This window comes from Pseudochaenichthys georgianus, chromosome 3, assembly GCF_902827115.2.
Source record: "Pseudochaenichthys georgianus chromosome 3, fPseGeo1.2, whole genome shotgun sequence".
Classification (NCBI taxonomy): Eukaryota; Metazoa; Chordata; class Actinopteri; order Perciformes; family Channichthyidae; genus Pseudochaenichthys; species Pseudochaenichthys georgianus.
The window spans coordinates 47,638,675-47,665,546 of record NC_047505.1 but is presented as its reverse complement, the minus strand read 5'-3'; the positions used below and the strand labels follow the sequence as shown (position 1 = coordinate 47,665,546).

The following is a 26,872-nucleotide window of genomic DNA, read 5'->3' as shown; positions in this document are numbered from 1 at the left end:
GGTCTGAAGTGGATGCACAAGTTTATGGGAACTTGAGTTCATAAAAAAAAAAAAAAACGATCCTACCAGATCCGCATGAAACTGGAGAGAAAGTGTTCAATTAAAAAACATCACGTGGAAGAGAGATAGGAAACCGATTTAAAAGCTCGGTTGTGTATGTCGTCCCTACTGAAGAAGGCGAGTCTTATAGTTCCTTCAGAATGGGCAGTCTTCCTTCAGATGCATCTGGACAACAGCAGCGTCGGGTCATGGAGAAGTGTCCCTAGATTCACCAAGTACGGAGGACATCCTTTCAACTGCAGACCTTTCTTTAGCAACGGTGATATATTCAAATAACGATTTGTATTTCTCATTATGATGCTTATTTGTAGGTTGTTGTTTGATTGACTGTTTAGCGCGCTTTATGCTCTGCGCGCATGGAGAGGCAACAGCTCTGAAGTATCTTTCACCTGCTATAGCTGTGCATCAGACCACAAAAACAACGTTTCATCTTAATGCTTTTCATGTATTCATACCACAGTCTTACTTTGTGAGGAATCATTTAACCTAACCCCTTGCCTCACCTGTATTTCTCTCTGTACTTAAACTTTACGCACACACATCAAACCTCTCCAAACTCTGTTTCTCTTCCCTCTTCTCCAGCAAATGTATGCGGGGGTATCAACTCAAGTTTGGGTGGCGAATTATCGCTTATCCAGCTGCTTTCAGCGGGATTTCCAACCTTAAGCGCATCGACTCAGACCCTGAGCTCTGCAAGTACCCGCAGGGTGCTGCGAGAGCACCGGGGAGAAGATGAATATCCAGGTTGTGCCAGAACACAAGCTCTCATCGGTGGCCCCGCTGAAGCAGTGCAATGTGGAGAAAAGGGAGGTAGAACTGATACTGGTGAAGGACCAGAATGGCGTCCAGTACACCAGTTCCTCCATCATCCCCTCCCCTGGCCACCTCGCAGGTCCCCCCGGAGCCACCGAGGAGGAACGAGAAACTTGGGGCAAGAAAATGGACTTTCTCCTGTCGGTTATTGGCTTCGCGGTGGACCTGGCCAATGTTTGGAGATTTCCCTATTTGTGCTACAAGAATGGAGGAGGTGAGTACACCATGTTTTTGTTATCTGTTGAGATGCTTCAACATTTCGAAGAGGTCACGCAACTTTGATGCATGTAAGAAGTCCTTGAAGTAACAAAAGTTATTATCAGCCCCTCCAGTGAAATGATAGGAGTTTTATGAATTGGTGTTCTCTTATTTAGGCATCAGGTGTCAAAGCACCTCTAATTTTTACTTTGAAATCTTTCAAAAATGCAAATGTTTTGACAATGCAATTACTTGTTATTCTCTTTGGATTTAGATTCAGAGTTAAGGTATTTTAACATGTTGTCCAACTCTAGTTCCTTTCATCTTGTTTGATTAACTTTCTAATAGTCCCAAGTGTATTGATGTGGAAGTGAATTTACTGTAGCTTACATGAAGAAGGAAATTCCTCATGTCATCAAGGCCTGCAGTAGAAACAGTCAGAGAGTTGAAAGTGATGATGGCTCGCCAGATTCATTTATTTTTATTTTTTACAACTCCCAATGTATCCACACATATAAATAATACAGCTTACAAATATAGGTGCCTGGATTTTTGGTTAAGAAATAACCACCCTTAAAAATGAAGGTGCACAGTAGTGAGGCGGGGAAAAGTAACAGGTGGTTTTGAAGTGTTTCTGTTTCTGTGTTTCTTTCAAGTGTTAAAAAATATGACGAAAACGGTCATGATAAATTAACTATGTTGTTATTTTCAAGTGGCACCTTGTAAACTGTGATCGGCTCCAGCCCCAATGACACTGTACACAAGCAGTTGAATGGATGGATGCATTTTAAAGTTGCTTTAATGTTGTGCCACTTTCAGTTCTTGGAAATATTCATGCGATAAGAAGACAGTGTTGATGTAGATATGATAAAGAAAATATGACAAAATCATGTGTTTAGTATGGCTGGGCGAAATGGTCAAAATCACAATGTAGATTATTCTCAAACGATATCAACAGATAATGATAATGTTTTTCTATATATTCGATAAATAAATAGTCTTTATAAAGGAACTTAACAGTAAAGCGTATTGTATACTCCATGTGAATGAATTACAGTTTGAAGGAAAACATTTATTTACAAATAAAGACCTGGTAATGTATCTCTAGGACATTATAGAAACCAAAAGTATATAATAGACGCTATTAGATTGTGTTGACGATATACGGTATATCGTCATATCGTCTATCTCTCGTGTAGATACAATAAACTCTAGCTCTTTTGTATTCTTTCACACTGTCAGATGATTCATGAAATGATTTAGCATCATCAGCATATTTGCTAAAACTGTTTAAAATACACTGTAAGGTTTCTTTTCCGGCTCTTACCTACAATTAAAAACAAGTGTGGAGGATTGCCAACTTTCACTGTTTTCTAAATGACTAAACAGTGCAGCTTTACCACAGTGAGAGGAAGAGGGTGTATAGTTGGATCAATGAAAGATTGTCTTGTATTGTTTCACCATCAACAGAGGGCTCATATGTGTCCACTCACATGGCCAAAATCAACATGTTGTGCCCGCAGCGTTAGCTCCACCTCTGGCCTGTCAATCATACTGGCCCTCAGCAAAATGTATTCATTAGTGTAGATAATGTGTCATTTGTGATGGACAGTGTCCAGAACAATTAAATTACAGGGGGTAATGTCCTTGTTGGTGGACAGTCGACTGAGGCACAGCATGAAAATAGCTGTAAGCCTTCCTGCTTCCGTTGTTTTTTCCAACAATGTCAAGTCCCCAAACCACCACTTTAGTATAGCATTTATATCCTCATTATACACCTATCCTATATTAGTGTTTTACTGTAAGCCAAACAAAAGACATATGAGCGATTAAATACAAATACATACGACATGTAAGCATGAAATGTAATTATTTCTCTTTCCAGGTGCCTTTTTGATCCCGTACATTCTTTTCCTGGTCATTGCGGGGATGCCATTGTTCTACATGGAGCTTGCCTTGGGCCAGTACAACAGGGAAGGGGCAGCTACAGTTTGGAAGATTTGCCCTGCCTTTAAAGGTGAGCTGTAACACACATGTGAACCTGCCTGTCTCACCTCTTAAACAGTGCTGCATAAAGCAGTCATTCTCCTTTTCTTTGCTTCTCTTCAGTGTCTTGCCCTTTAATTTCATCCCTTTGTTCTTGTCCTTTAACCTTCAAAGGTTCAGAAGTGTCCCTTGTGACTAATCTCTCTGTATCTTCACCTCTTTCTCCGTTTCACCTCTCTGTATGTTCATGATCCTTTTCAACCTTATACCCCTGTCTATTGTTTTCAAATGTCGATTTGAGAAAGGAGTAAAGCAAACCTTGCTGCGTTTTACAGCTGCACACCAGCCTGACTTCTTCTTAGAAGTGTGGTGGTTTGAACAACAGATTGTTATTATTTTAAGTGTTACGTTGGAAACACTGTCAGATAAGTACCCGGGTGAGCTTCAGCACCGAGGTGAGAGATGAGTGGATGATAGGTTAACGGCTTCTCCGTCTTCACGTGAAGATATAACATTCCAGTGGAGACAAAAACAACCACCCATCCCATCATTTACTTGTGCCAAATAATGAATAGCAGCTCTCAGTGAAAACGTGTGAATAGTAAGTTTGAGAAATTACGGTGTGAATGTTCCCTTCACTGCTGAGGGAAAGATATGTGTACCTACCTCATGGTGATGATATGACTGTGAATCGGACAGAAAACATTATATTATATGTTTTTTAGCCGGTACTTTTAACCTAAGAGACTTACATACACTTTGATTGGGGGTTAAGTATCTTGCCCAAGGACATGTGGACTGCAGGGGCTTGGGATTGAACCGCTGACCCTCCGATCGGTAGACGACCTTTTCTTCAGTCGCACAAGGCGTCAGATTAAAGGAAAAAATGGCAACAATATACACTGAAAACACTGAAGCATTGACTTTAATGAAATGTATTATGTCAACAGATTTCACATCACTGTATTAGGTTAGTTGAAAGCAATACTCCTAAGTTTAAATACATTCAACTTAATATTATTGCTTTCAACTAACCTATTACAGTGATGTGAAATGTGTTGACATAAAACATTTCATTAAAGTCAATGCTTCAGTTTTTTCAGTATACCGACAACAATTAACTGTAGGCAACGTTGTATTCTTTATAACAGCAAAAAAAGCAAAAATTCCAGGCATTCAAGAACTCAGAAATAGTTTACAATAAACATATTACTTTATTCTCAGAATACTGACTATAACATCTAAATTCATCTAAATGTTGGTGGTCCACTTCAGTTTGCATTAAAGGTCCCTTATTATACAGTTTTTTATCAATATTTGTCTCAGATATATACAAAACATGTCTTTGAAGTGTTTGCCAAAAAATCGTTATGACATCATAAAGTGGCCAAAATCTGATCAGCTCATTTTCCGACAGGTTTTCATATAAATGGATCAGAACAAAAATAATATTTTTTCCTGAAACTTTCAGAATCTCTTCACACAGAGGAGACACATGTTTATTCGTAAAATTCATTAAAAAGTGCATAATTGGTGACCTTTAGGTGAACTTGCACTTTGTGACTGTCAGAAATGTTTTTGTTCCTCCTCACTAATACCTCTGTGTTCCTCAGGTGTGGGCTACACTGTGATCATCATAGCCCTGTATGTTGGCTTCTACTACAATGTCATCATCGCCTGGTCCCTCTACTACCTGTACTCCTCCATGACCAGGGATCTGCCGTGGCTGTTATGTGGAAACATCTGGAACAGCTTGAACTGCACCGACCCCAAAGCCGACAACGGGTCCCTCTTTGGCAACGGGTCCTACGCCAAGTACAAGATGACCCCGGCAGCAGAGTTTTACGAGTGAGTGATTTCAGAGTCATTCATTTTACTGTACGGCCCATTGCATGATTCACATTTAATACAACCGTAGGAAAAGGGTTACCTCGGTTGGTTATCGGCCAACGCTTACACAAGCCAACACATCGTTATGACATCATAAAGTGGCCACAATCTGATCAGCTCATTTTCAGACAGGCTTTTATAGAAATGGATCAGGACAAAAAGTGAGCTAATCTTTTTTCTTGAAACGTTCAGAATCTCTTTCCACAGAGGGGACACATGTTGATGTAGAAGAGACATGAAAAGTGAATTTTGCATAATAGTTTACCTTTAAGGACTTTCATATCAACCGTTAAAGCGTCATACCAGTGGAATTCCCTCAAAACAAATAATAGCATAAAACAAGCTATGGTAAAAGTCGGCTGTGATCTTAATCACTGTTACATGGATACATGTTAATTATTTGTTAAGACTACATTTACGATTGCAATAAGATAACATCTGCATGTAAATACAGCTGCTGTATCCAAAAAGCCATCTATGTTTGCCTAGTTCATTTGTTGACTTTTCTTTCATCTTGACACTTATATCTGATAGAGTTAGACAAACAGCGGCACGCTAAAGCTCATGATATCCCCATGCAACAAATGCACCAGAATCCACACAAAGAGGGGGGGGGGGGTAATCACTGAATGCAACCATAAATGTTTTCACTATAAATGTGTTTACATAAACTCTTTGAAGTGCATGAAAAAGCTCCATGTTTATACTTCAAAGCCAGCCCGCTCTTCCCTTAGCTTCTGTGAAGAATGACTGTGCGGCCCAGAGGAAGTGTGTGAAGGGACTTGAACAGTAGAGCAGACACATGCTAAGCGTGACGCACAGAATACACTGAGCATGCATCCCGGCAAATCATTGAGCTTGTGAAAGATCCACTACCATAGTGTGTTTATTTAATCCTTATCACTGGCTGTCTTTAATCAGAAGTATACGCAGTATGCTCCAGCTGGATGGTTACACCTAACTCAAAGGAACACTTCAGTAGATCTGCAGAGACAGACTGACAACACCTCAAGACAGATCCCGCATGGGGTTCGGCTCAGCAGGGGACAATAAATCCTCCTGCTTACGGCGAGACATGAGCAATGCCAAGACTCAGCGTGAGAGAGGGAGGCCAACCGAGTCAACAGTCTCTTGCTTCACCTCCTTCACTCTTCTGTGTCCTCTTGAGCCTACTGTCGCCAGCTATGATGAGCGTAGTTTTCCAGAAAAAAAGAAAGAAGCAAAATAAATAACTTTACAGACTGTACACCACTAGCCAAGGTGCTCAAAACAGTAACCAGTATTACTATTACACTTTTTAAATGAATTGTCACATACAACCATGCTGAGGGTGCTACTAAAGTGGATCTCATCTGGTTTAGGTTTTCATTAAAGCTTTGTTAGTGGATCTTTTCTTTAGCACAACACTGACATGTTGACACTTTTTACATACATTGGATCCTTTGTTAAAATAGTAATATTGATTAGAGCGGCCGAAATGTTTTTGTTTGATGGAAATGACGAATTTAACAATACTAAAAAATCTAATCTAAAATACTTTCTTGCTTCTTTTCCTTTGCATGTTTAGAATTTACAGTATCTATCCCTAATTTGAGAATTCAGTTAAACCCAAAAACAATATCATTCAAACTAAAGGCTTTTTCACTACCTCGATCCCATAATTACAGGCGTTCACTCAGTAACCCTACTATTCTCTACATTTACCGAATACAAGTTCAGGTTTAAACTATGCTGCTATATGTAGCATTAAAAGCAAGTACAGTCCAAACCATTGAAGCTGAGAGGAACAGATGGTATGACATCATGTGACAGGTCTTGTTTGAATGATGTGGATCGAAAGGGGACAGCCAAGGAAACATGGCTTCAGCCAAAAAGATCTGACCTGGAATCGAGAGTTCTTGGCATTTCTCTGTGATTAATTTAATAATGTGTGCTGTCTCAAGAGAACAAAAAAACATCCAAAAGTTAATCCCCCACCACAGCAACAGTTCTCTGTGCTACACGTGCAGAAACAATACATCACTAAGCTGTAGGGATGGGCTTTGAGTTGATAAGGTTAGCAGCGCTGATAATGCTCTAATTGCCTTTAACCTCCCCTCAAACTTTTGCGCAACTTTCTGAAACTGACAATCAGTCCACTCCAAGCTGAGATTGGCAGGACGAGGGAATTATTAAAAGATGTGAAGTTCTCAGACAAGCTCTATTTTCTAACACGTGTGATGTGTGCCAACAAGAGCCTCATAATGATTGACTTCCAGTCGAGTTGTTTGTCATCCCGTATTTAAATGACGATAACCTCTTGACATCGATGACAGTCATCTTCCAGCCCACCTTCACATGTGCCGAGTGGCTGTACTTTGTGTGTCACCATGGCAACATGTGACGCGAGTGACACCTGCTGAAGTGGAACTACCCCTACACACCACTTTGCCCAGTGTTATGTCTGTCTGGCTGTGGATGGATTTTGTCACCACTATTGCTCCAAAACCTTGCAAGATGCACAAAACATTACGGGTGTTTCGTTGAGATCGAATTGAATGACGATATCAAAAATGGGTTTGGTCTTATCAAGGACGCTGGAAGTAGGCCAGTAGGAAATGCCATTTTTACACCTAATTGCGTCTTGTGCCATCCAATCACAAATTGGTCTCTAGTTCTTTTTCAATCATAACCTGGTCTCTGGTCGGTTGCAAATATCTAAACCAAAGGCTGACAAATCTCGACATATTTTTTACACAAAGTAGATATTCATAATTCTATCTAATCTGCTTGAGTTTGGCGTTCATGGATGATTTTGCTCCCATTGCAACGTATCCCACAAACAATGTGTTAGTCTCCCTGCTGGCAGGTGTAACCACTCGAAGCCATAATGTTTGTCAGCATCAATATCTTACTATTTTATCAGCAACGACAAGACCATCTCATTTTATTATCAGCTTCCCATATCATTCCTCTTTAGATTCAGCCTGAGGCAACCACATCTGATTTCATTTCAAGGATAACTACACTTGATAAATTGCCCTCATTTAAAAACAAAGATCTAATTACACGGACACTTTAGAAACAATCCTCTTCACTTTAATCTCACATGAAATCGAACCTATTTGTTGGAAGAATTACATTCAAAATAACAAGTACAGCACTTTTGTAATTAACCACTTAAATCGAGCTTAATTTAGACAACCCCCCTCCGCTGTGTCTGTAGACCTTGATTTTTATATGCCCTATTTCTCATTCCTTAACCCACATTATGACCAGGCTACACGCCAGCCTGAAGTATACAGAGAGCCACATTGAGTGTGAGGATAGCAGCATAACCAGCTCGCTGAGTGACGATAAGAGTAAATGTGTTTAGAGTAACTGGGCCAAAGGGACCTGGATTGATGTTATAGTGAGCGTTTACTGGCAGAGCACTATCAATACGTACAAGGAGGCCTTCAGGCATTACAACACATCACCAACACGAAGCCTCCAGGACAGAGACATGACTCTAAATTCCTCTCTCCAAATAAACTGAAGTCCTCACGCCACTATCTGCGTCCCCAAAGACCTTATAGCTTTGGATTCATTATCAGCCAAAGATAAGAAACATGTAGAAGACAAGTTTCACAGATCTTTGGTCCCTTCAGTACAGACTTCGGTTTGCGGGTTCCTAATCGCGTGTTTTGTCTCGAACCGTTACGTAAGCAAGATCCAAATCCAGTTCCCCTGTTGATCAACCCATAACATCACGTGCCAACTTCATTGAATCTCTTTTGAGGAAAGTGTAAGGACAAATGTAAAAGGAACATAGGTGCCAGGATTTTGATACCCACACAAGTACACACTGTTCCTTAAGGGACACTGTGTGTATGCTGGTGTCCTGCAGCTAGATGTTCCTGTCCTCTGTCAGTAGACAGGTGGGTGGCGCAGTGGTCTGTGCATCTGATCATCTGATCATCAGATCAAGGGGGTGCTGGGGAACTCCAGTTCGAAACCCGCTCCCGCTCCTGCTGCCACTGCGTCAGGCCGTTGTGTCCTTGGGCAAGACACTTCACCTGGCACTTCACCTGTGGGTATTGTCCACAGTACATGTATGATATCAATGTGTACTTGTAAAAGGGCCTCGATGACTTTGAGGCGTGAAGATGGACGGTGTGGCGCAGTGCCGCTGCTGCGCCTGTAAAGCCGTTGTGTTCTTGGGCAAGACACTTCACCTGAACTTGCTCCTGTGGGTATTGTCCACAGTGGTGACCATTGCATGTATGATATGTGTAATGTGTTTTTGTAAAGCGCTTTGAGCATCTGGAAAAGCGCTATAATAGTAAGGAATTATTATTATTATTATTAGACGCAGGTGATCTACAGTAAAGATGAAACCACAGTCCTCGCCCCTCAGACAGTCATTGCGCTTTGTTGTTGGTCACTTGATTGCCCATAAGGAGTCTTATCTTCTCCGACAGATGTTTCTGTCTGCTGAGGCTGAGGCCTCCTGGGACACTACTTTACAGAGCAATTTCCCGTAGAATTGTAATGCATGGAACAGATCTTACCCAGTATTTGTGAACAACAGTAGATCCAACGATTTTGAACCATGTTACCAATTGGAAATGGATTCTAAATGTTGCTGAAAACAATTAGACAATGAGGCTGGCCAAAATAGTTTAAAGGCATGTTATCTGGCCATACTTGAAGGGAAAGTTGTTGTTGCTCAGAGAATCCACACGCAAAGGTACTATGTGAGCTGGCATGGTGGCTTTTTTTACTTTTCTAGGAATGTTTTGTGTTGCACTTAGTTGTACACATCCAAAGTAGTATACATTATTGTGTAAAGCTTGTACACCAACTTTCTCATCTTCAGGCCAGTCACTCTGTGTGGTGGGCGTGAATGTTAGATTGATTGAAATTGTCAGACGCAAACAACCCAATTAAGATGTTGGCGTGTGGGTGTAGGGACAGACGATGTTTGTCAGCTTTTGTCTTTCACTTTTGACACAGTAAGGCTCGCCACCTACTTTAAAAGTGTTACACATCGTGACTCCAGATACTTAATGTATGCACAACAATAGATTGATACTAATTATATGTTACTCTCTAGATGACACAAATAAGCATAGACCTAAACTTTTGATTTTAAACATTCTTGTGTATTAAGTCTTTTTACTGTCAGGATATCATACTGAAAGCAACTTCTGACCAAGTGGCAACAACAACAACAACAACAACGACAACAACAACAACAACAACAACAACAACAACTGTGATACATCACATGGATTTGGCCATGAAGTTGTACACTTCCTCAAAACTACTCGAAGCAGACATTCAAAGACTAAGCTCGCAGCTGGAAACAATATTAAGACATTTATGAAATAATATTATCTTTGCTTAGTTAGGGATCAACAACACATTTAAATCTTGATCTGATAGTAAGTGTTTAGTCCAAGGATAATGGCTGATAAAAGCCAAACAATGCCAAAGCTTTCAAAAGTATTACATGTCAGGTTCAGAGAGAGTTAAAGAGACACAGATGTATCATCCAGTTTGACCAAGTTTTCACCAAGATGGATATACTGTATGTAAAATATATTTAATTTTCTTTTTCGTTGACAATTGTTTTGCCAATGATAGACTTGGGAGATGTGGATGTAACAGATTGGAAATACTTTATCTTCAAACTCCAAGTCAGACACCTGCAGTACAGCGTGGGCTGTGACTGGGTGGGCCTGTTTGACAAAAACATGTCAAAAAACTGTTAGATGTAGCCAATCAAAATAACGTACCATACAACAGCAACACATGACTGTCACAGGCCTTGCTGCTAAAGGTCTTTCCCGCTGAAAGCAGACAACTGATCATTATGTCCTCAAGGAGAAGCCGTCACAAACAGCGACAAGCCTTTGAGCAGAACAATGGACTATAATATGAACAGGAATCCATCAATGCTTTAATCTAACAAGACCGTAAACCTCACATCATGATCTGCTCATAAAACGTCCTTAATATTTGATGGCACTCAAGAGATTCTAACAAAAAACAAAGGACATGAATCAAGATAAATGCAGTTATGCTCATCAGGATGCAGACAGAACAAATAGCCATGAAGAAAACCCTGCACCGTATAACTCTCGTATAACGTGTCATTCTGGCAAAACAGCATTACAGATGAAACCCCCTGATCACACACCACTTGGGTCATCTTTTATCATCACATTCTTGTTGGTCAAATGTATTGGATGACAGTAAACCATTAATTTGATCATAAACTCTGATCCATTACAAGCAGAAGCCTATAGGCTATACAGATCAACCAATAGACGTTCTTCTTAAAGGCTCAGCAAAGTCATTAACCATTCTTTTAGAATCCAAAGTTATGGCCCTTGATGAGATTATGGCGGATCCATTGGGTCTTTCTTGTCTCATGCTGCTCCTTTATTAGGACTTTATCACTTTTTGACATGTAATTTAAGGGTTAGGGTTAACAGCATTGCAGTGCAAACTTCATTAAATGGTCCTCCATCTATAATAAGCATTTTAGCAATATCCTTTTGGCCAGCAAAAAGAAATTGCTGTTCATATTTCATATTCCAGTTCATATTTTATATTGCGTTTGAGGAATTGGCCAGAGAAACTTGCGGATAAACCCCTGCCATAGTTGTCCACAAGGCTCTGTGCGCGCAGGGCAAAGTACATCATCCTGAGTCCTGTTCAGTGTGCTCGAATGGATGGCCTGAAACAGATTAGTCGTTTCCCACATTGAGGGAAAACCTCTGTGATAAATGGAGGATATTGAAGGCCAAAGTTGAACACATTAATCCTGAAATGACTCTTGCCGTCCCTGAGCCTGTCATCCTAACAAAGTGTATTGCAATGGAGTTTCTTCTGCAAACTTCCACAAAGTTACTGAGTTCTCTGGACCTGGAAACACTCGTCTCAGTATGCAGATAGGACCTGAATGGTTTTCAGGAGGCTGGCTGATTGTTGGATTTCTACATCTTTCGCCTGCAGCAACTTTGACATTGCATTCACACTTTCCAGTACTTTTGTTTGGAGAAGCACTAGAAAAACAAAGTGGAGTGTTTCCATCTGCTTCTTCAGGGTTGTAGCTTTATCCTGTTTTTTTTCTCTCTCTGTGCTGATGAGGGCTATTTTAGTGAAAGCACTGCAGCAGTGTACATATTTGGCAAGCTTTCAATTTCCACGATCCAGGCCTACCTGAATAGACTCCACTCATGATAGCTCCGCATTCCCCCTCGTACCCCTGCCTTCTCAAATCCATGTCTCCTTATACTGTCCAGGAAGGTTTCTGCAGCTCCACTGTTTCCTCGTAAACCTCGTGACCTTGTACTGTATATCTTTGGTGCTCTTGTTCTTGTCAATGTAATGCTCACTCCAATAATAAGCCTTACTTCTCTTTCCATATTTGAATTGATTGTTCTGTTTCTCTTTCACTGGTCATGTATTATCTTGTTGACCTGGGTTTGCACATTCCTGATGTTGTCTTTGACCCATGAATTATTTCCAAAAGCCATAATTGCCCATTTCTGCATGAAGGGGTTGTATGTTTTTTTTAAGTGTCTGGGCCCTGATGCCGTTACACCGTTGAAAACACACCATAGAATAAGGACTTCACATCAAATCGTCCGAGTTGACAACAGTGTATAAGAATTAAAATATATCCCCTGGAGATAATGACACAGTATTTGTGTGTGTTTTGTCTTTCTGCAGACGGGGTGTGCTGCATCTCCACGAGAGTAGGGGTATCCATGACCTTGGCCTGCCCCGCTGGGAGCTGACTGTGTGTCTGGTGGTGGTGCTCTTCATCCTCTACTTCAGCCTGTGGAAAGGTGTCAAATCCTCAGGGAAGGTACGGGCCTGGACCACCACATGTTGCTTTCTCCATGTTTACCTTTGTTTATTTAACTATATATAACCCTTGCACCTACAATTTGTAGCCGTGATTGCGTAACACAGACATTACACAGAAATCTTGTAAAGCAGCTCACTGTAAACGGTTGTTACTGAGTCAAAAGGTCAAGAGGCAGCCATAAACATTCTGACAACTGGAGACTGTCCTCCCCTTTACATTTAAAGCGTTATGTATACTCAGGGCCGTCCCTGGCCAACTTGAGGCCCCACAAAGTTAGATGATGAGGCGCTCTGTTTCGCGAGCGTCGACGGGGGGGGGGGGGTGGGTGGAGGCTGCTAGTGGAGTTGAGGCTCCCTCCGCAAGATGAGGCCCCTCTGCAAGATGAGGCCCCCTCCGCAAGATGAGGCCCCCTCTGCGAGGTGAGGCCCCCTCCGCGAGGTGAGGCCCCCTCCGCGAGGTGAGGCCCCCTCCGCGAGGTGAGGCCCCCTCCGCGAGGTGAGGCCCCCTCCGCGAGGTGAGGCCCCCTCCGCGAGGTGAGGCCCCCTCCGCGAGGTGAGGCCCCTCGCAGTCTGCATGATCTGCCTGTAGGGAGGGACGGCCCTGTGTATACTGCAGTTACTTTCACCCATGCCATAACAGGTTGAAAACACTATGATTTAAGTTGCAAACACAATCTTTGTTATCCTATAGTTTTACATGACGTATGTACTGTGTTTTTCTCTGCTGTGTTAGCCTGGCACTTTAACTCAGAAAGATAGTAGGAGAGGGATTTTGAACCTTTTTAAGGAGTACTGTCAGTGATTCTGTGTCTGTTTGGTGAACGAAAACATTAATATTTTGTGCTTTCACGCTTGTATCTGCGTGTGTGTATTCAGGTGGTGTACATCACAGCTACCATGCCCTACATTGTCCTTGTTGTCTTGCTGATCCGAGGCATAACTCTACCTGGAGCCAAGGATGGCATCAAGGCCTACCTCAGCATAGACTTGAAGCGGCTCAACAATCTGGAGGTCAGAGACTGCTTTTTTGGAGAGACTATGAATGCGTCTCCATGGTTAAAATGATTATTGTTTTCAGTCTGTTGTTCCAGGTTTCAATAGTGAAGAGACCATCCGTGTTATGTTATTCTTATTGAATATTTCTTTCTGAATGGGACTTCAGATCTTTCCATTGATGTTCTTCTGTGGGAGTAATACTTAGTCGTTGTGGATGTATTACACTGTAGGAGTTTAAATGATTTGTTCTCTGTGCCATAGGTGTGGATTGATGCTGCCACCCAGATATTCTACTCACTGGGAGCAGGCTTTGGGGTGCTCATTGCTTTTGCCAGTTATAACAAATTTGACAACAACTGCTACAGGTAAGAGCCTGCATATGTTATTTATGATTTGTCCGAAACAAGCCCACAGTAACATAACATCCTGCTCGCTTCAAGCTGTTTTCTTGCATGTAACTGGATCACTGAGCAGCAGAGATGATGCTAATCTGTACATCTGACCCGAATGGCCAGGTGTTAACAGATACAGTGCAGGCCAGGAAAGGTTTCTTGATAATAGCCAAAGGCTGAATGTTGACTGGGTTTGTCATACTGCTGCTCTTCTTCAGAAAAAGCAGGCACGAGATAGTGAGCTTATCTTTTTCCACACGGGGAGGTTGGAGGCAGACGCTGTTGGAAAAACAGAAGTTTAACCTTGAATGGTTGTAAATATACCTCACTAGAAGACAAAAAATATTTCAGTGAAGCTTCACGTAAATCAAAGCATGATCCTGCCGCTAAAGTACAGCTATCTTAAAGGAAAACGGTTGTCCTCCTTTACATTTCACTATTTTCCCACAGGTGAAATGTAAATCACAGAGGCTCCTATAAGCTAAACAGGTGCTCTAAGCATTATAGACCCCCTCCTCTTCTGTCCGCTCTCATTTCCTGCACCTTCTTCTTCCAATGGGGCCTTCTGCCTTCCTTCCTTTTCATGTCCTATTTCGAGATGTGGTGCACTGCTGGCAGCTGGGATTTGCATTATGCAGCACACGAGCAAATCTGAACTATAGCTGAATGGCAGAAGCCCGGAAGAGCCGGTGCTTTTAGAAAGACTTCCACTGAACACAGACTTTTGTTTGAATGCCCAAACAGATGGAGGAACTCTGCATTAGGTACTGTGTGGTGCAGTGAGTGGAGCAGTCTGTTCTCCATAACAATCACCTGTGTGAGATATAAAACTCGGATTCAAGGAAAACCTCAAAAGCAATCAGAAAAGTACAAGACAACCACGCAGTCTTCTGACAAATCTTTGTTTCTTTTTTACATTAAATGCTCCCTTTCAAATGATCCCTTGACCTGTTGAAAAGCCTCGTCTGGTTTATCTCCATGATATATTCTGAATTCAGTTAGGCCTATAATAACTAAAGATTTGAAAAAGTCCAACTTTCTTGAATGAACTTGACATCTACATCTTGTAATAGTACGTTAAGCTTTATGATATATGTATTCAAATAACAGTGCTAATGACTTGGAAACGTTTTCGGATGTTAAAAAGACACATATTCCTTTCTCTTTTACTAATTTACCTCATCACTTATTTGTCTCATCAGGTGTACATATTTTACGTCTGAAATCATGTATTAGTGTCATATGCATGCTCTTACTGTAAGTGAGGCACAGTGATGTGAATACTGTGTTGAATACCAATTCATACACTTTAAATGGTTCCATCACAGCCTGCACAGGAAGAAAGAGGAAGGCATTCTTTAGATGAAAAGTCACCAGGGAGAATAAGCTTTAATGAAAGATTTCTGCTTTCTCAGCTTTGGAGATAGCCATGGTCAAGTTGACCGTGTGTAGTTTGTCCGATAAGCTCAGGTTTGTAAACACAGAGCAGCTCATCGAAGCAGCGGAGAACAAAAGCTTCTCATTAACCTGAATATCACCCAGAGACTCAGATGATCAACTTGAAAGATATCAAGTGACACATGGCCCCTTTAAGACGTTACATTGTGAGTCAGAGGAATACAACTGGCTTTATGTCTTTTTATAAAACGACACTTAGTCCCTCATAAAAAAGAATTAAAATGAACTCTAGCCAAAGTTAAAACACAGCATTGTGATAACGTGGATGATGTACGTCGGATAGTTTTCGGGTTAAGGGAAGGGAGATGAACATGTTTCTGATCTTGTGTTGTTTTCTTTCTCCAGGGACGCTCTCCTGACCAGCACTGTGAACTGCGTCACTAGTTTCTTATCAGGGTTTGCCATCTTCTCTGTGCTCGGATACATGGCTTATAAACATGGAGTGAACATAGAAGATGTGGCAACAGAGGGTAAGGGCTGGTGTCAGATTTGGCAACAATATTTAATGTTTTTATTGTGAACCAATCAAAAGTGGTCAGCTTTTAGTGTGTCAGGTTGTTTCTGGAATTAATTAAGCAATAGTTCACGACAGGCCGTGGTAGGCTATATGGTCATATCGGCTGTGATATAATGACCATATATCACGGCCTGAAGTGTGCCTATATGAAAGAAAAATACACACTCTAATTTAAATAGTTTTTATTCGTAAATAATGATGTTCAAAATAAAATAGTCCCTCCGTCCGTTGCCTTCTGCACGAAACATAGTGCGAGATGTTGCTATTCAACAACACTAACAGCTAGCGAACATATTAGACAGAGAGCGTTGATCCATTATTTTGCTATTTATCTACATGAATTAGTATATTAGTATATTGTGCACCCACTGAAAAACTGTCCAGCATCAGTAGAATGGCTTACGAGGTTACTTGTTCTAGGCAGTTGCTTGGCGTGGCGAGAATATTGCTCCACTTTCTCCGGTCCCCGAGATTCGGCTTCCAGTAGTAGTAGCAGTACTAATGGTCATCATTTCTCTGCTTTCAAGACCCGCATCAGAACGTTTTTGAATGGTGGTACTGCGGAGGCAGTGGTTGGTGTATTTCTGCTGTGTTCCTGCTTGCTTGCGGTCGAAGTTAACCTTAAATGTTTATCTTAAGCTTTTTTAGTTAGTTAGTTAGTTTCGTAACGGACGTAATGTAACAGCTGTAACGGTTGTAGCTTTTTCTCAGACGCGGAGGGATACTGACTTGTGAAAAGTAACTGCAATTCTAACCGTGATATACGCTCAATAGATCACGGCTAAGAACCAATCAGATTGCTTGATTTGACTTATCCGTTTTATAAAATGCATTATCACATGCCTCTTGAGACCTGTGAGCACTTAAAAAATCTATATATCTTTATCTATATATATAAATAAACTGTTTGTATTGCACATACAAATACATGTTATTTTATGAAAAATAGATGTTGTTATTGGTGTTTGTACAATTTCCAGTTGTCAATCTCAAAACTCCTTCACTGCCTGGTTTAATACTGTATTATGATGTAACTCTGCAAGTATATCTTGTATTTCTTTTTCGCACTTGCTATCATTAAATAATTAAATAATTTGGTCATGGAACTTAAGTTTAACTTTTCAGCAGAAATCATAACTGTTGTGTGTGCATGCTTCTCTGTGTGTGTACAGGGGCAGGACTGGTGTTTATCATCTACCCCGAGGCGATCTCTACTCTGCCAGGCTCGACGTTTTGGGCTATTGTGTTCTTCATAATGCTGCTGACTCTGGGCATTGACAGCTCGGTGAGTCCACGCTGCTTCCTTTCTGTCTTTATAGAATCAAGATGCAAGGCTTTTATTGTCCTTTGAACATCACTACAGTGTAGATATGTCAATGGACATCTTAGGTCACAGGCTCCTCCAACAGTGCAACACAATAAACACATACAAGTGCAAGTAAATACAAATAAAATAGAATAGAAATAGTGCAAGAAGAGTCTATATACAAGTAATTGGACTATGATATATTAGATAAATAATTTGTAAGTTGCAAACAGATGAATGTTATGGATGTTCTTTCTAACTCAATCATATTCTTAGGATCAGAAGTAGAAATGATTATGCAAGTTCAAAACTTGGTAGCACAGGGTTAGGGTTAGCGAAAATACAATAACAGGGACACTGGTTAATGGTGAATATAACTAAGTAACTATATGACTAAGTAACTATATGATGTGGTTGTAAAGTGCTGTGTATATAAACCGTATATGTGTCGGTTTGAATTCGATGTCAGAAAGCTTACATGCTGCTCTTGTTTCTCGCTGAAATCACAATTGACCTTAAATTGCCTCTCACTTCCAACTGGGATTCCCAATAAACGGTCTGAAACACATATACTTCTTTGACATTTAAAAAGCTGAAAGTAATTTAACAAAACATCTGTCCTACTCAGGCGCTGAATCAAAGGGAGGCTTTAATCTCCTGTTATCTGTCGGTGAATGTCTCTAAGCAATTAACTTATCGTCTCGATCATTAATCACTAGATCAGATAAGGAGCAGGTCAGTATTACAAACTGAAATGTACTGTGAACATTTTTATTTTTTATTGTAACAGGTCTGTGCCTTTGCCTGTACGTCATCATTTTGCTGAAGTATAGGAATAAAGACACATTTCCAGCCCTGGTTGGTTATGACGTTTTATTGTATTCAATTTTGTCCAAAGTTTAGGATATTGTAATTACAGAATTGCCCAATTAAATGTAAGTTTTTTTGGATATTGCAACATACCACTGTAAAGAATAAACATTTCCCATGGATATATGACATAAAACATTAGAGTAGTATAACAGCATACTAAAGCAGACTTGTGCAGTTCTTACAAAATGATCAGTTCTGTTTTTGTTATGTTTAATATCAAGAAGGCACAATTGACTGAAATCCTCAAGTCAAAGTCAAGGAAAGGTTTCCATTTTAAAACACTTTCAATGGTGCAATATTTGTATTCTGTTTTTGATGTCCCTCTCTTTTTGTGTCCACCAGATGGGCGGCATGGAGGCGGTGATCACAGGCCTGTCGGACGACTTTAAGTTCCTCAAGAGGAACAGAAAGGTCTTCACGTTCGCCACGGCCTTTGGAACGTTCCTGGTTGCTCTCCTCTGCATCACCAATGTAAGTATCAGTACTTGTCATAAACCCGCATTAAACCAAATCCCTGCAGCTTACTTTTTCTTTCAAATGCAGGATTGGCAATCCTTCCAACCATGCACAAATACGTTTTTATGTTCCATATTTTTATTTTCAACAGTCATAAGATGATATAGTACTAAGACCTAAGCTGAAGAAAAAACACAGCAAAAACCACGGAACAAAAACAGACAACAACAAATATTTTTGTCCGTGTTCACAATCTAAGGCTAATCCCAACGGAAAGGGATTTAAAAAAAATGACTTCTAATGCTGCACTATGACTTGCATACACTGTAAAAATATTAGTTTTAAACAACTTCAGTTGGGTGGTACACCTAAGTAATATTGGACTGTGGAATCTGAAAGGTGGTAATTGAGAGCTGTAAACGTCAAGTCTCTGTTTCCCGTGAGAAAGTTTTCATGTCCGATGATTTGATGTCGTCACAGGAAAGTTTCAGTAAAATATCACAGAGAACTCTTTCAATGGAAAGATCCTAAATGCTATTGCATGAGACAAGATGACTAATTACAATTCAATTGAAGCTGTATCCTGGAGGACATTTTAATTTCCTCTATCGTCCCTATTCATTCAAATGGCATCAGACCTAAGAAGAAACAGACATCGAGACAGACAGCTTTTATGTTACTGATTCACATGGTTTCTTGTCTTTACAAATGAAGACAATTATTTGTAGTGAATGATGCCTTTCCAATAGTTCCACGGCACATTGTTCCACCCTGGATACACACATCAAGGATGTATTGTACATAAGCTCTGATGCACATGAAATCCCATCTCCATCAAGGTGAGGCTTTTCTTCGCTCACATGTCGACTCTTCAAAGTGCACGTTAAGTCGCCTCCAACGGAAAAACAAGCTTATACAGTTTTAAGTCTGAGAGGCCATTGATGCACACAAGGGAGTACTTCTCTTCAAAGAGGAAGATGTATACACACACACACACACACACACACACACACACACACACACACACACACACACACACACACACACACACACACACACACACACACACACACTTAACTTTCTCTTCCTCTTTCTTCCTCTGTAGGGTGGGATCTACGTGCTGACCCTGTTAGATAAGTATGCAGCGGGGACCTCTATACTGTTTGCTGTTCTGATCGAGGCCATTGGAGTGTCATGGTTTTACGGTATGAAACTCTACAGTACTTTTTTACCCCACGATTTCTCCATTTAAATTATGTATTTTTTTTCCATTACAAAATGACATTAGCAGCACAGCTCACTTTCTAATGACATTACAACATGACAATAGAATAAGCAAGAACAAACTGAAACATCTTATCCACTAACCCATTCGCTCAGTGTCTTGCCATAATCTAACAGACAAAGGGAAACTTGTAAGATGACAGGAAAATGTACATGGAAACAAATATTTTACCTGAAAAAAAGAGGCAGCAGGTGAAGTTAGTAGATATCTGTTTTTAGGTTCAGCAAAGCAACAATTGTGAACCCTAAAAAGGCTGAAATGTTGTCAGAAAATTATGTTATGAGTTTTAAATTCCACAATTTACTTAGTGTACCTTTTCCAGAAGATAAAACAAGTCCTCGATCAATCTTAGAGAATGGCAACTTTATAATTACATTTGTACATATATAACTAATTACCATAAGACACAATAATGAAATAAATCCCCTATGGCATAAAACAAAGCACAAGTCATGAGATTGTATCTGTAAAGACACACATCAGCCGGCAAACAGTATCTAACCTATCAGGCCACCTCGTTGCCATCTGTAGACACTTAGATATAGCAAGGTAAAATACACAAAGTAAATATGGAAAAATAATGTAAAATTGTGAAACTAGGGCAGAACAATAAACCAGAAATGCTGGTCGAACCAGGATAACAGTAGTACTGTGTAGACTTTGTGTTGTGTTGCCTCATTCTGTCCAGTGAGATTGCATACGTTGCACTAAGAGCCTGCTGCTCCTACATTGATTGCATGTTTTTACTTTACTCACCACATTAACCTTTACTCCGTAACCTTTCATGTTTGCTCCAGGTGTGGACCGCTTCAGTGAAGATATTGAGCGGATGATGGGCTTCAAGCCAGGTCTTTACTGGAGGCTGTGCTGGAAGTTTGTCAGCCCAGCTTTTCTGCTGGTGAGCGAATAACAACAGTAGAGTTTTTTCATTTGGCTGTTTCATACTGTTTGATCCTAGACCAGAGACGCATTCAGATGAATAGTGAATGACATAAAAGACACAACAGCACTCCTGCATCCAATACATGTGGTAGTTTGTGATGCCCTAATTTACCGAAGGAATCAAAATGGAAACCCTTATAAGAATCAATAGCGTAATGTAATAGGTTGGGGGGGAAAGCTTGACCACAGGGTGCAACAATGGACAGTGCGAGTCCTGGCGAGTCCTTCACTTGCAGGTGAAATAAACTCAACGTGCATTAGAGGAAGCACGTGGTTGTGTCCAGGGGAGCGGGGGTGGACACAGTCATGTGCTTCCTTCAATACAGATGGCTGTCTACACCCTCCTCTGCACAACTGTGGAAGTGTGTAGTAACAAAGGATGCAATTCAGGAGAATTGGTCATTCCTCATTGTGAGAAAAAAAGGACAATAGTAACAAAAAAAATCCATTATTTACAGATATATTTAGTACTGCGCCATTGAACATGCCTTTGTACTCGAAATGAGAACATTTACCTTTTTGAAATTGCCAACTTAATGGAGCACGACAATGACATGTGTCCTCTCTGTTAAGAGAACATTTTTACCGTAAACCATTGTACTTTAACATAAGAGACACACAACAAATGATGTTCTACTTCATCTCGCAGCATCAATGGATTTGCTGCAAACAAATTAAAGGCATAGTTTGGATTGCTTGAAGAGGGGTTGTATGAGGTACTACCCGTCCACACAAAACATATTGTAGCCACCTGAAAGAAAGGTCTATCAAATAAAATCTGTGTACACTGTATTGTAATACAGTGGGGATACTTTCACCACTTTACATTGCAATGAGACTACCTACAGTATGTACTCACTAAAGCCACCATACTCCAACTTACATTTTACTTCTTAAATTACAGTATAGTTGCTGGTCTACCGCTGCCTTGATTGGTCAGTGTTTTTGTGCTATAATACGATTATTCGTGAATCCAATTTAACCAGATTGACACCATAACACAAACTGATAGAGGCATAAATAGACAAGCAAGGTCACATTTGTGTTTTCGTCATAGGAGTCTGGTGGCTTTGAAGCACATAAAGATAACAACTTGTCTCATGGCACATTAAGGCATTCAAAATGATATTGATATCCACCATACTCTCCGTGAGTACTTAAAACAGGGTGTGTCGACCTCAATCTGCTGTAGGCTATACAGTGACAATGATTTGTACCTCAAAACAAGCCACTTGAAGCATCACACGCTGTCCCTTTAACGAAGAGACATTGATAGAGGACAATAGTAGAAGATTAGATGTAACCTTCTCCTATGTATCTTTTCCTTTCCCCCCTTCTCTCTTCTCTCTTCACAGTTTGTTGTAATCGCCAGTGCAGTGACCTCGTCAGGCCTGAAGTATGACGACTACGTCTTCCCTTACTGGTCTAACGTAGTTGGCTGGGGTGTGGCCATGTCCTCCATGATGTTTGTCCCCTGTTATGCCATTTATAAATTCCTCAGCGTATCTGGAACATTCAAACAGGTGAGTATCCAAACATGTTGGTCACACAGGGTTAAACAAAAAGACTGAACGGACTGCCAGGATGGACAGTGGCACAATGACCCTTATCGGAACATTGCGTACGGCATAAATAAAGTAGAATAAAACACAGTGTACTGGCAATAAATAGGCTTGCAACTAAAGGACGCACTGTATGTTCTTCTGTCCAATAAAACCTGGACCAAACCTTCTGATGAAGGAGATAACTTTCCTCTCTCGACTCGATGACACCGTGAGAACAGTTTCAGATGAAGTGATCGCTTCTGAGAGTTTATGATCGCAATCATCAAAGCACCCGAGAGCTATTCATCCTTCAGGAGACAAACAGTGTCTGCTTCACTCTACTTTTACAATCCTCACATCCCGTTGGCATTTCCCGTTGGAACTCAGGGTTTAAGAATCGTCTCAGGTTCTCAGGATACACATTCTTGCCAAAAACTCCTGTCAACACATTACATTACATTGCATTTAGCTGACGCTTTTATCCAAAGCGACTTACAATAAGCATTCGACCAACAAAATCCAAACTTGAAGAAAACAGAATCATATAAGTACATCAGGCTTCATAGAGCCAAAACATTTCAAGTGCTACTGAACTGGCTTTAGATAATCCAGTCCTTTATTAGTATATAAGTGCTTTGTCAATAGTTCTATCGCTCCACCTATCAAGTGGTGTCTGTCTGCTTCTCATATTAACCAGAGTAAACATCTCTGAAGTTCTTAATCCCATAATCCCTCACATCTTTCAAAATGTAATTGAATATTTTGTTCAGAGATAAAGCCCATAATGACTGTTATTATAGCCAGATGTTACATTCAATTGCATTACCTCTTGTATCTCATCTCGTACGTGTCTCCTCTAACAACATGCCAAAGTGTAAAGTCACTTAGAAAGAAAGATTTAAGGATCAAATAAGAAATAAATACAAGATACAAGAATGTATAATAATGAAAGAGTGTCTTGTATGTATGTATTTATGAAAATGTTGGGAAATAATGTGTCCTATTTGCTTTTTTTGTTGCAGAGAATAGCTTATTGCATCACTCCAGAGCATGAACACCATTTGGTCGCTGAGGGAAATATACGGCAGTTCACAGTAAGGGCAAATGTTTGTGCTCTTCATTAAGGGTGTTCATTTGAACTGGCTTAATGGCTGCAATTAATCTGGATATGGACACATGGAGTTGTTTGTGAAGTGCTTTATGTGTTGACTTAGAATGCATCACAATTAACAGAGACTGTCCTTTTAAAAAGTGCCTTTAAAAAAACGAATGGGGATAATACTAATATTATGCTAATTGACATTATAAGCATTATACTTGTACTATTTATCTGTTATTGTGCTGCACTGTTGGAGGGGCCTATCACCTTAGATTTGCATTGTCATATCTACACCGTAGCTATGCACACATGACAATAAAAGCCTTGAAAACTTGAAAACACAAGAGGCCTCAGTAAGTAGGAAAAGAAGAAGAAGTAAACGATAGAATAATTTGAATATAATAGAATATATTTTACACGAGTTGCAAAACTGACCCAAAACTGTCTTCTGTTTCGCAGCTCAAGCATTGGTTGGCCATCTGATGACAAATACCCAGAATTCCCTCATCCATCCTCACATTTGGTGTTTGGAGTTCCTGTGTGCCACCAGTGGTCGGACAGACAAGAAAAGCACCAGGCTCCATCCTCTCTCAGCAGCCTGCCTCTTCTCCCTACGCCACCCAAGGAATTAGTTGTAAACAGTAGCTTCACGCCCTTTGTTTTCAGAGTTAGGCTTTTTACCATTCAACCCCTTCAGAGTATAAGGGAAGGGCACCCCAGGGGGACAATGTACTGTTATAGGCCCATCGTTCTAATATTCTTTTAATGAATCATAACTGGACATATATGTGATGTGAGTATCATCTCCTGGAAGGGACAGAAAGTCCAATTAAAACCAAAACCATCACAATATCCTGTGAATTATAATACAGGTAACGCTAAGACGGTAAGATTACTTTTAGTTTGAAGAGAGTCTCTGTTCTTGCCGTCCTCCTGGCAGAGTGGCTTATCTGTGTCAGTGCCTTATCAAGCGAGACACTCCATGTTTCTTTCAGTCCATACAGGGAAAAAGTCAAGTTGTGTGGTTTTTGAATGGCTCTATTGATTTGACCCAGTCCTTTGATATCTACTGAAGAGCTGGAGGTCAACAGTGCATGAAGTTGAAGCTCCTTAGCATAGATTTTTTACTGTCAGTTATTTGAAAGGCTAAACACACATAACCAGTTCATCTCAAAGAAGTGACTGAACTGGGTAGCCTGGCTGCTAACTGAAGGGGAAGAAAATCAGCAAAACAAATGGCGTAACTGTTTTTACAATTTTTTTTATTGTTGTGTGACTTTTACTTTTTTAAATGTTTCAAATGTTCAGCGCTTCTGAAGAGTATTTGTGGCTTTTACTCCGAAGAAACACAGCGAGAAAGAGTGAGAGAAAGATACTGTGTGTGTGTGTGTGTTTGTTGGGAATGTGTTGCCGACCATACAGTATGCTTTTAGTGAACAGTACACAAAGGAATAACAATTCCTCTTTGAATGCACTGTATATTAGATCAAGTGCTTTATAACATCTCTTATTCCTTTGAAACGTATTTTCTGATATCACACTTTTTCACCACCAAAAAAGTGCCATTATGTTCCTTTCAGAATGTTTTTTTATTTATTGGAATGAAGTTGAATTTGAGCCATGAATCATAAGAGACCCTGACTGAAAGGAATAAAGCCACAAAGAAAAAAAATCAAATATATGTGGAATATATAAGAAGATATAAAAAATATATTCTTTTGTTATGTATAATCTTATATTTATCAAATTGTTTATAACAAAACGTGAATGTAAAGTATTTTAAGCGTATCTGTCCACAGTCATAACATGGTGTTTGATGTATAGCTAAAGATGAACTATTTAGAAGAAATGTTCTTCAGCGTAACCCCGGGCTACTTTGTCACTGAATGTGGTTGAATACACCCTGGCTTTCCTGGACTATGTTTACAGAAATACTGTGTACAATACCAATGTCCTGTTGAACGTGAGTGACAACTATCTATAAAGAAGTCTGAAGTATTCACACTATGATAATAAAGAATTCCTTGTACACACACCATGTGTTCCCTCTTGTCTGTTTAGTTTTGCTGCTGACTAAGAGCTTTCCACTCTCTCTTCCTTTGTCATTCAGCTGTAGGACTGGCACACAGACCTTCAATGTCCATTCTTTGTGCCTTTGTTAGCTAAGCTATTGTTCATGACCCTCTGCTGCACGCATGCTCGGTTGCGGCACACATAAGCTACTATTGAAGAAACAATATCTCGGAAAAACTATTTAGTCTATGGAAATAACCTGAAACACGTTCTGTTTTGACATAATTAAAACTATGGTTCTGAGTAAGGCAAGGCAAGGCAATTTTATTTATATAGCACCTTTCAGCACGCGACAATTCAAAGTGCTTTACAAAATAAAAACAAAAGACATTTAAGAATAAATACAGCATAAACACATTATTAAATGGCATTTAAAAACAGGCATAAAAAAAGCAAAGATAATGAAATAAATAAATAAACACAGAAGGTACAGAATACATGAATAAAAGGCATACTGCAGTGTGAGTGTGAACAGCTCAATTAAAAGCAGCAGCAAATAGATATGTTTTTAGTCTGGATTTGAAAATAGGAAGTGTTTCAGCGGACGTGCACGATTCGGGCAGTTTGTTCCAGATTAGGCCTTTAATGGAAATAATATCTGGAAGCATATTGAAACTAAAATATTTTCTGATTCCAGCTGTGACCTAAATGTACACTGCACATCAACAAAACACTACATATAACATGTCAAATCATACAGCTACTTTGACTTATTTTGTCAGTTTTCACTTTAAGATGAGAATGAAATCTGAAATTTGCCATTTGGACCGATCCAAATTGAGTAAATCCGAAAAACGACTTTCCATAAAAAGTAAGGGCATATAAGAGACGCAAAATGTCTTAATGTAATACTCAGTCCAGAATTTTAAATAGAGAAATTGTTGTCACATACAGTACGATACTGACCAGGGAGCCTTTATGCTGTCTGAAGTCAATGCATGTATGCAATATGCAGCATGGCTGTAAACACATACTGTGTACACAGAGATGGAAATACTTTCATTGGGAACCACAAAAATCTGATAAAAATCTATTTGGGAGGGTTACTGTGAGGTCCGCATTTAAAAATAGACACAGAGGTTCTTTACAAATGCTCCTATTGAAAGTACAGACACATAGCAAGTGTGCATACATTG

At 40.0% G+C, this 26,872-nt stretch overlaps 1 protein-coding gene across 1 annotated transcript; it reads left to right on the top strand.

Moving 5' to 3' along the window:
• The first annotated feature begins 187 nt into the window (after positions 1-187).
• Positions 188-25,698, top strand: slc6a2 (solute carrier family 6 member 2). The gene is made up of 15 exons (XM_034079168.1): positions 188-319; positions 643-1,087; positions 2,957-3,088; positions 4,671-4,905; positions 12,655-12,793; positions 13,672-13,806; positions 14,053-14,156; positions 15,987-16,111; positions 17,331-17,443; positions 18,680-18,808; positions 19,899-19,998; positions 20,876-20,976; positions 22,376-22,543; positions 23,587-23,658; positions 24,123-25,698. Exons 2-15 carry the CDS (start codon positions 793-795, stop codon positions 24,144-24,146), a joined length of 1,872 nt encoding a protein of 623 aa, XP_033935059.1. The 5' UTR covers positions 188-319; positions 643-792; the 3' UTR covers positions 24,147-25,698.
• Positions 25,699-26,872: the final 1,174 nt, after the last annotated feature.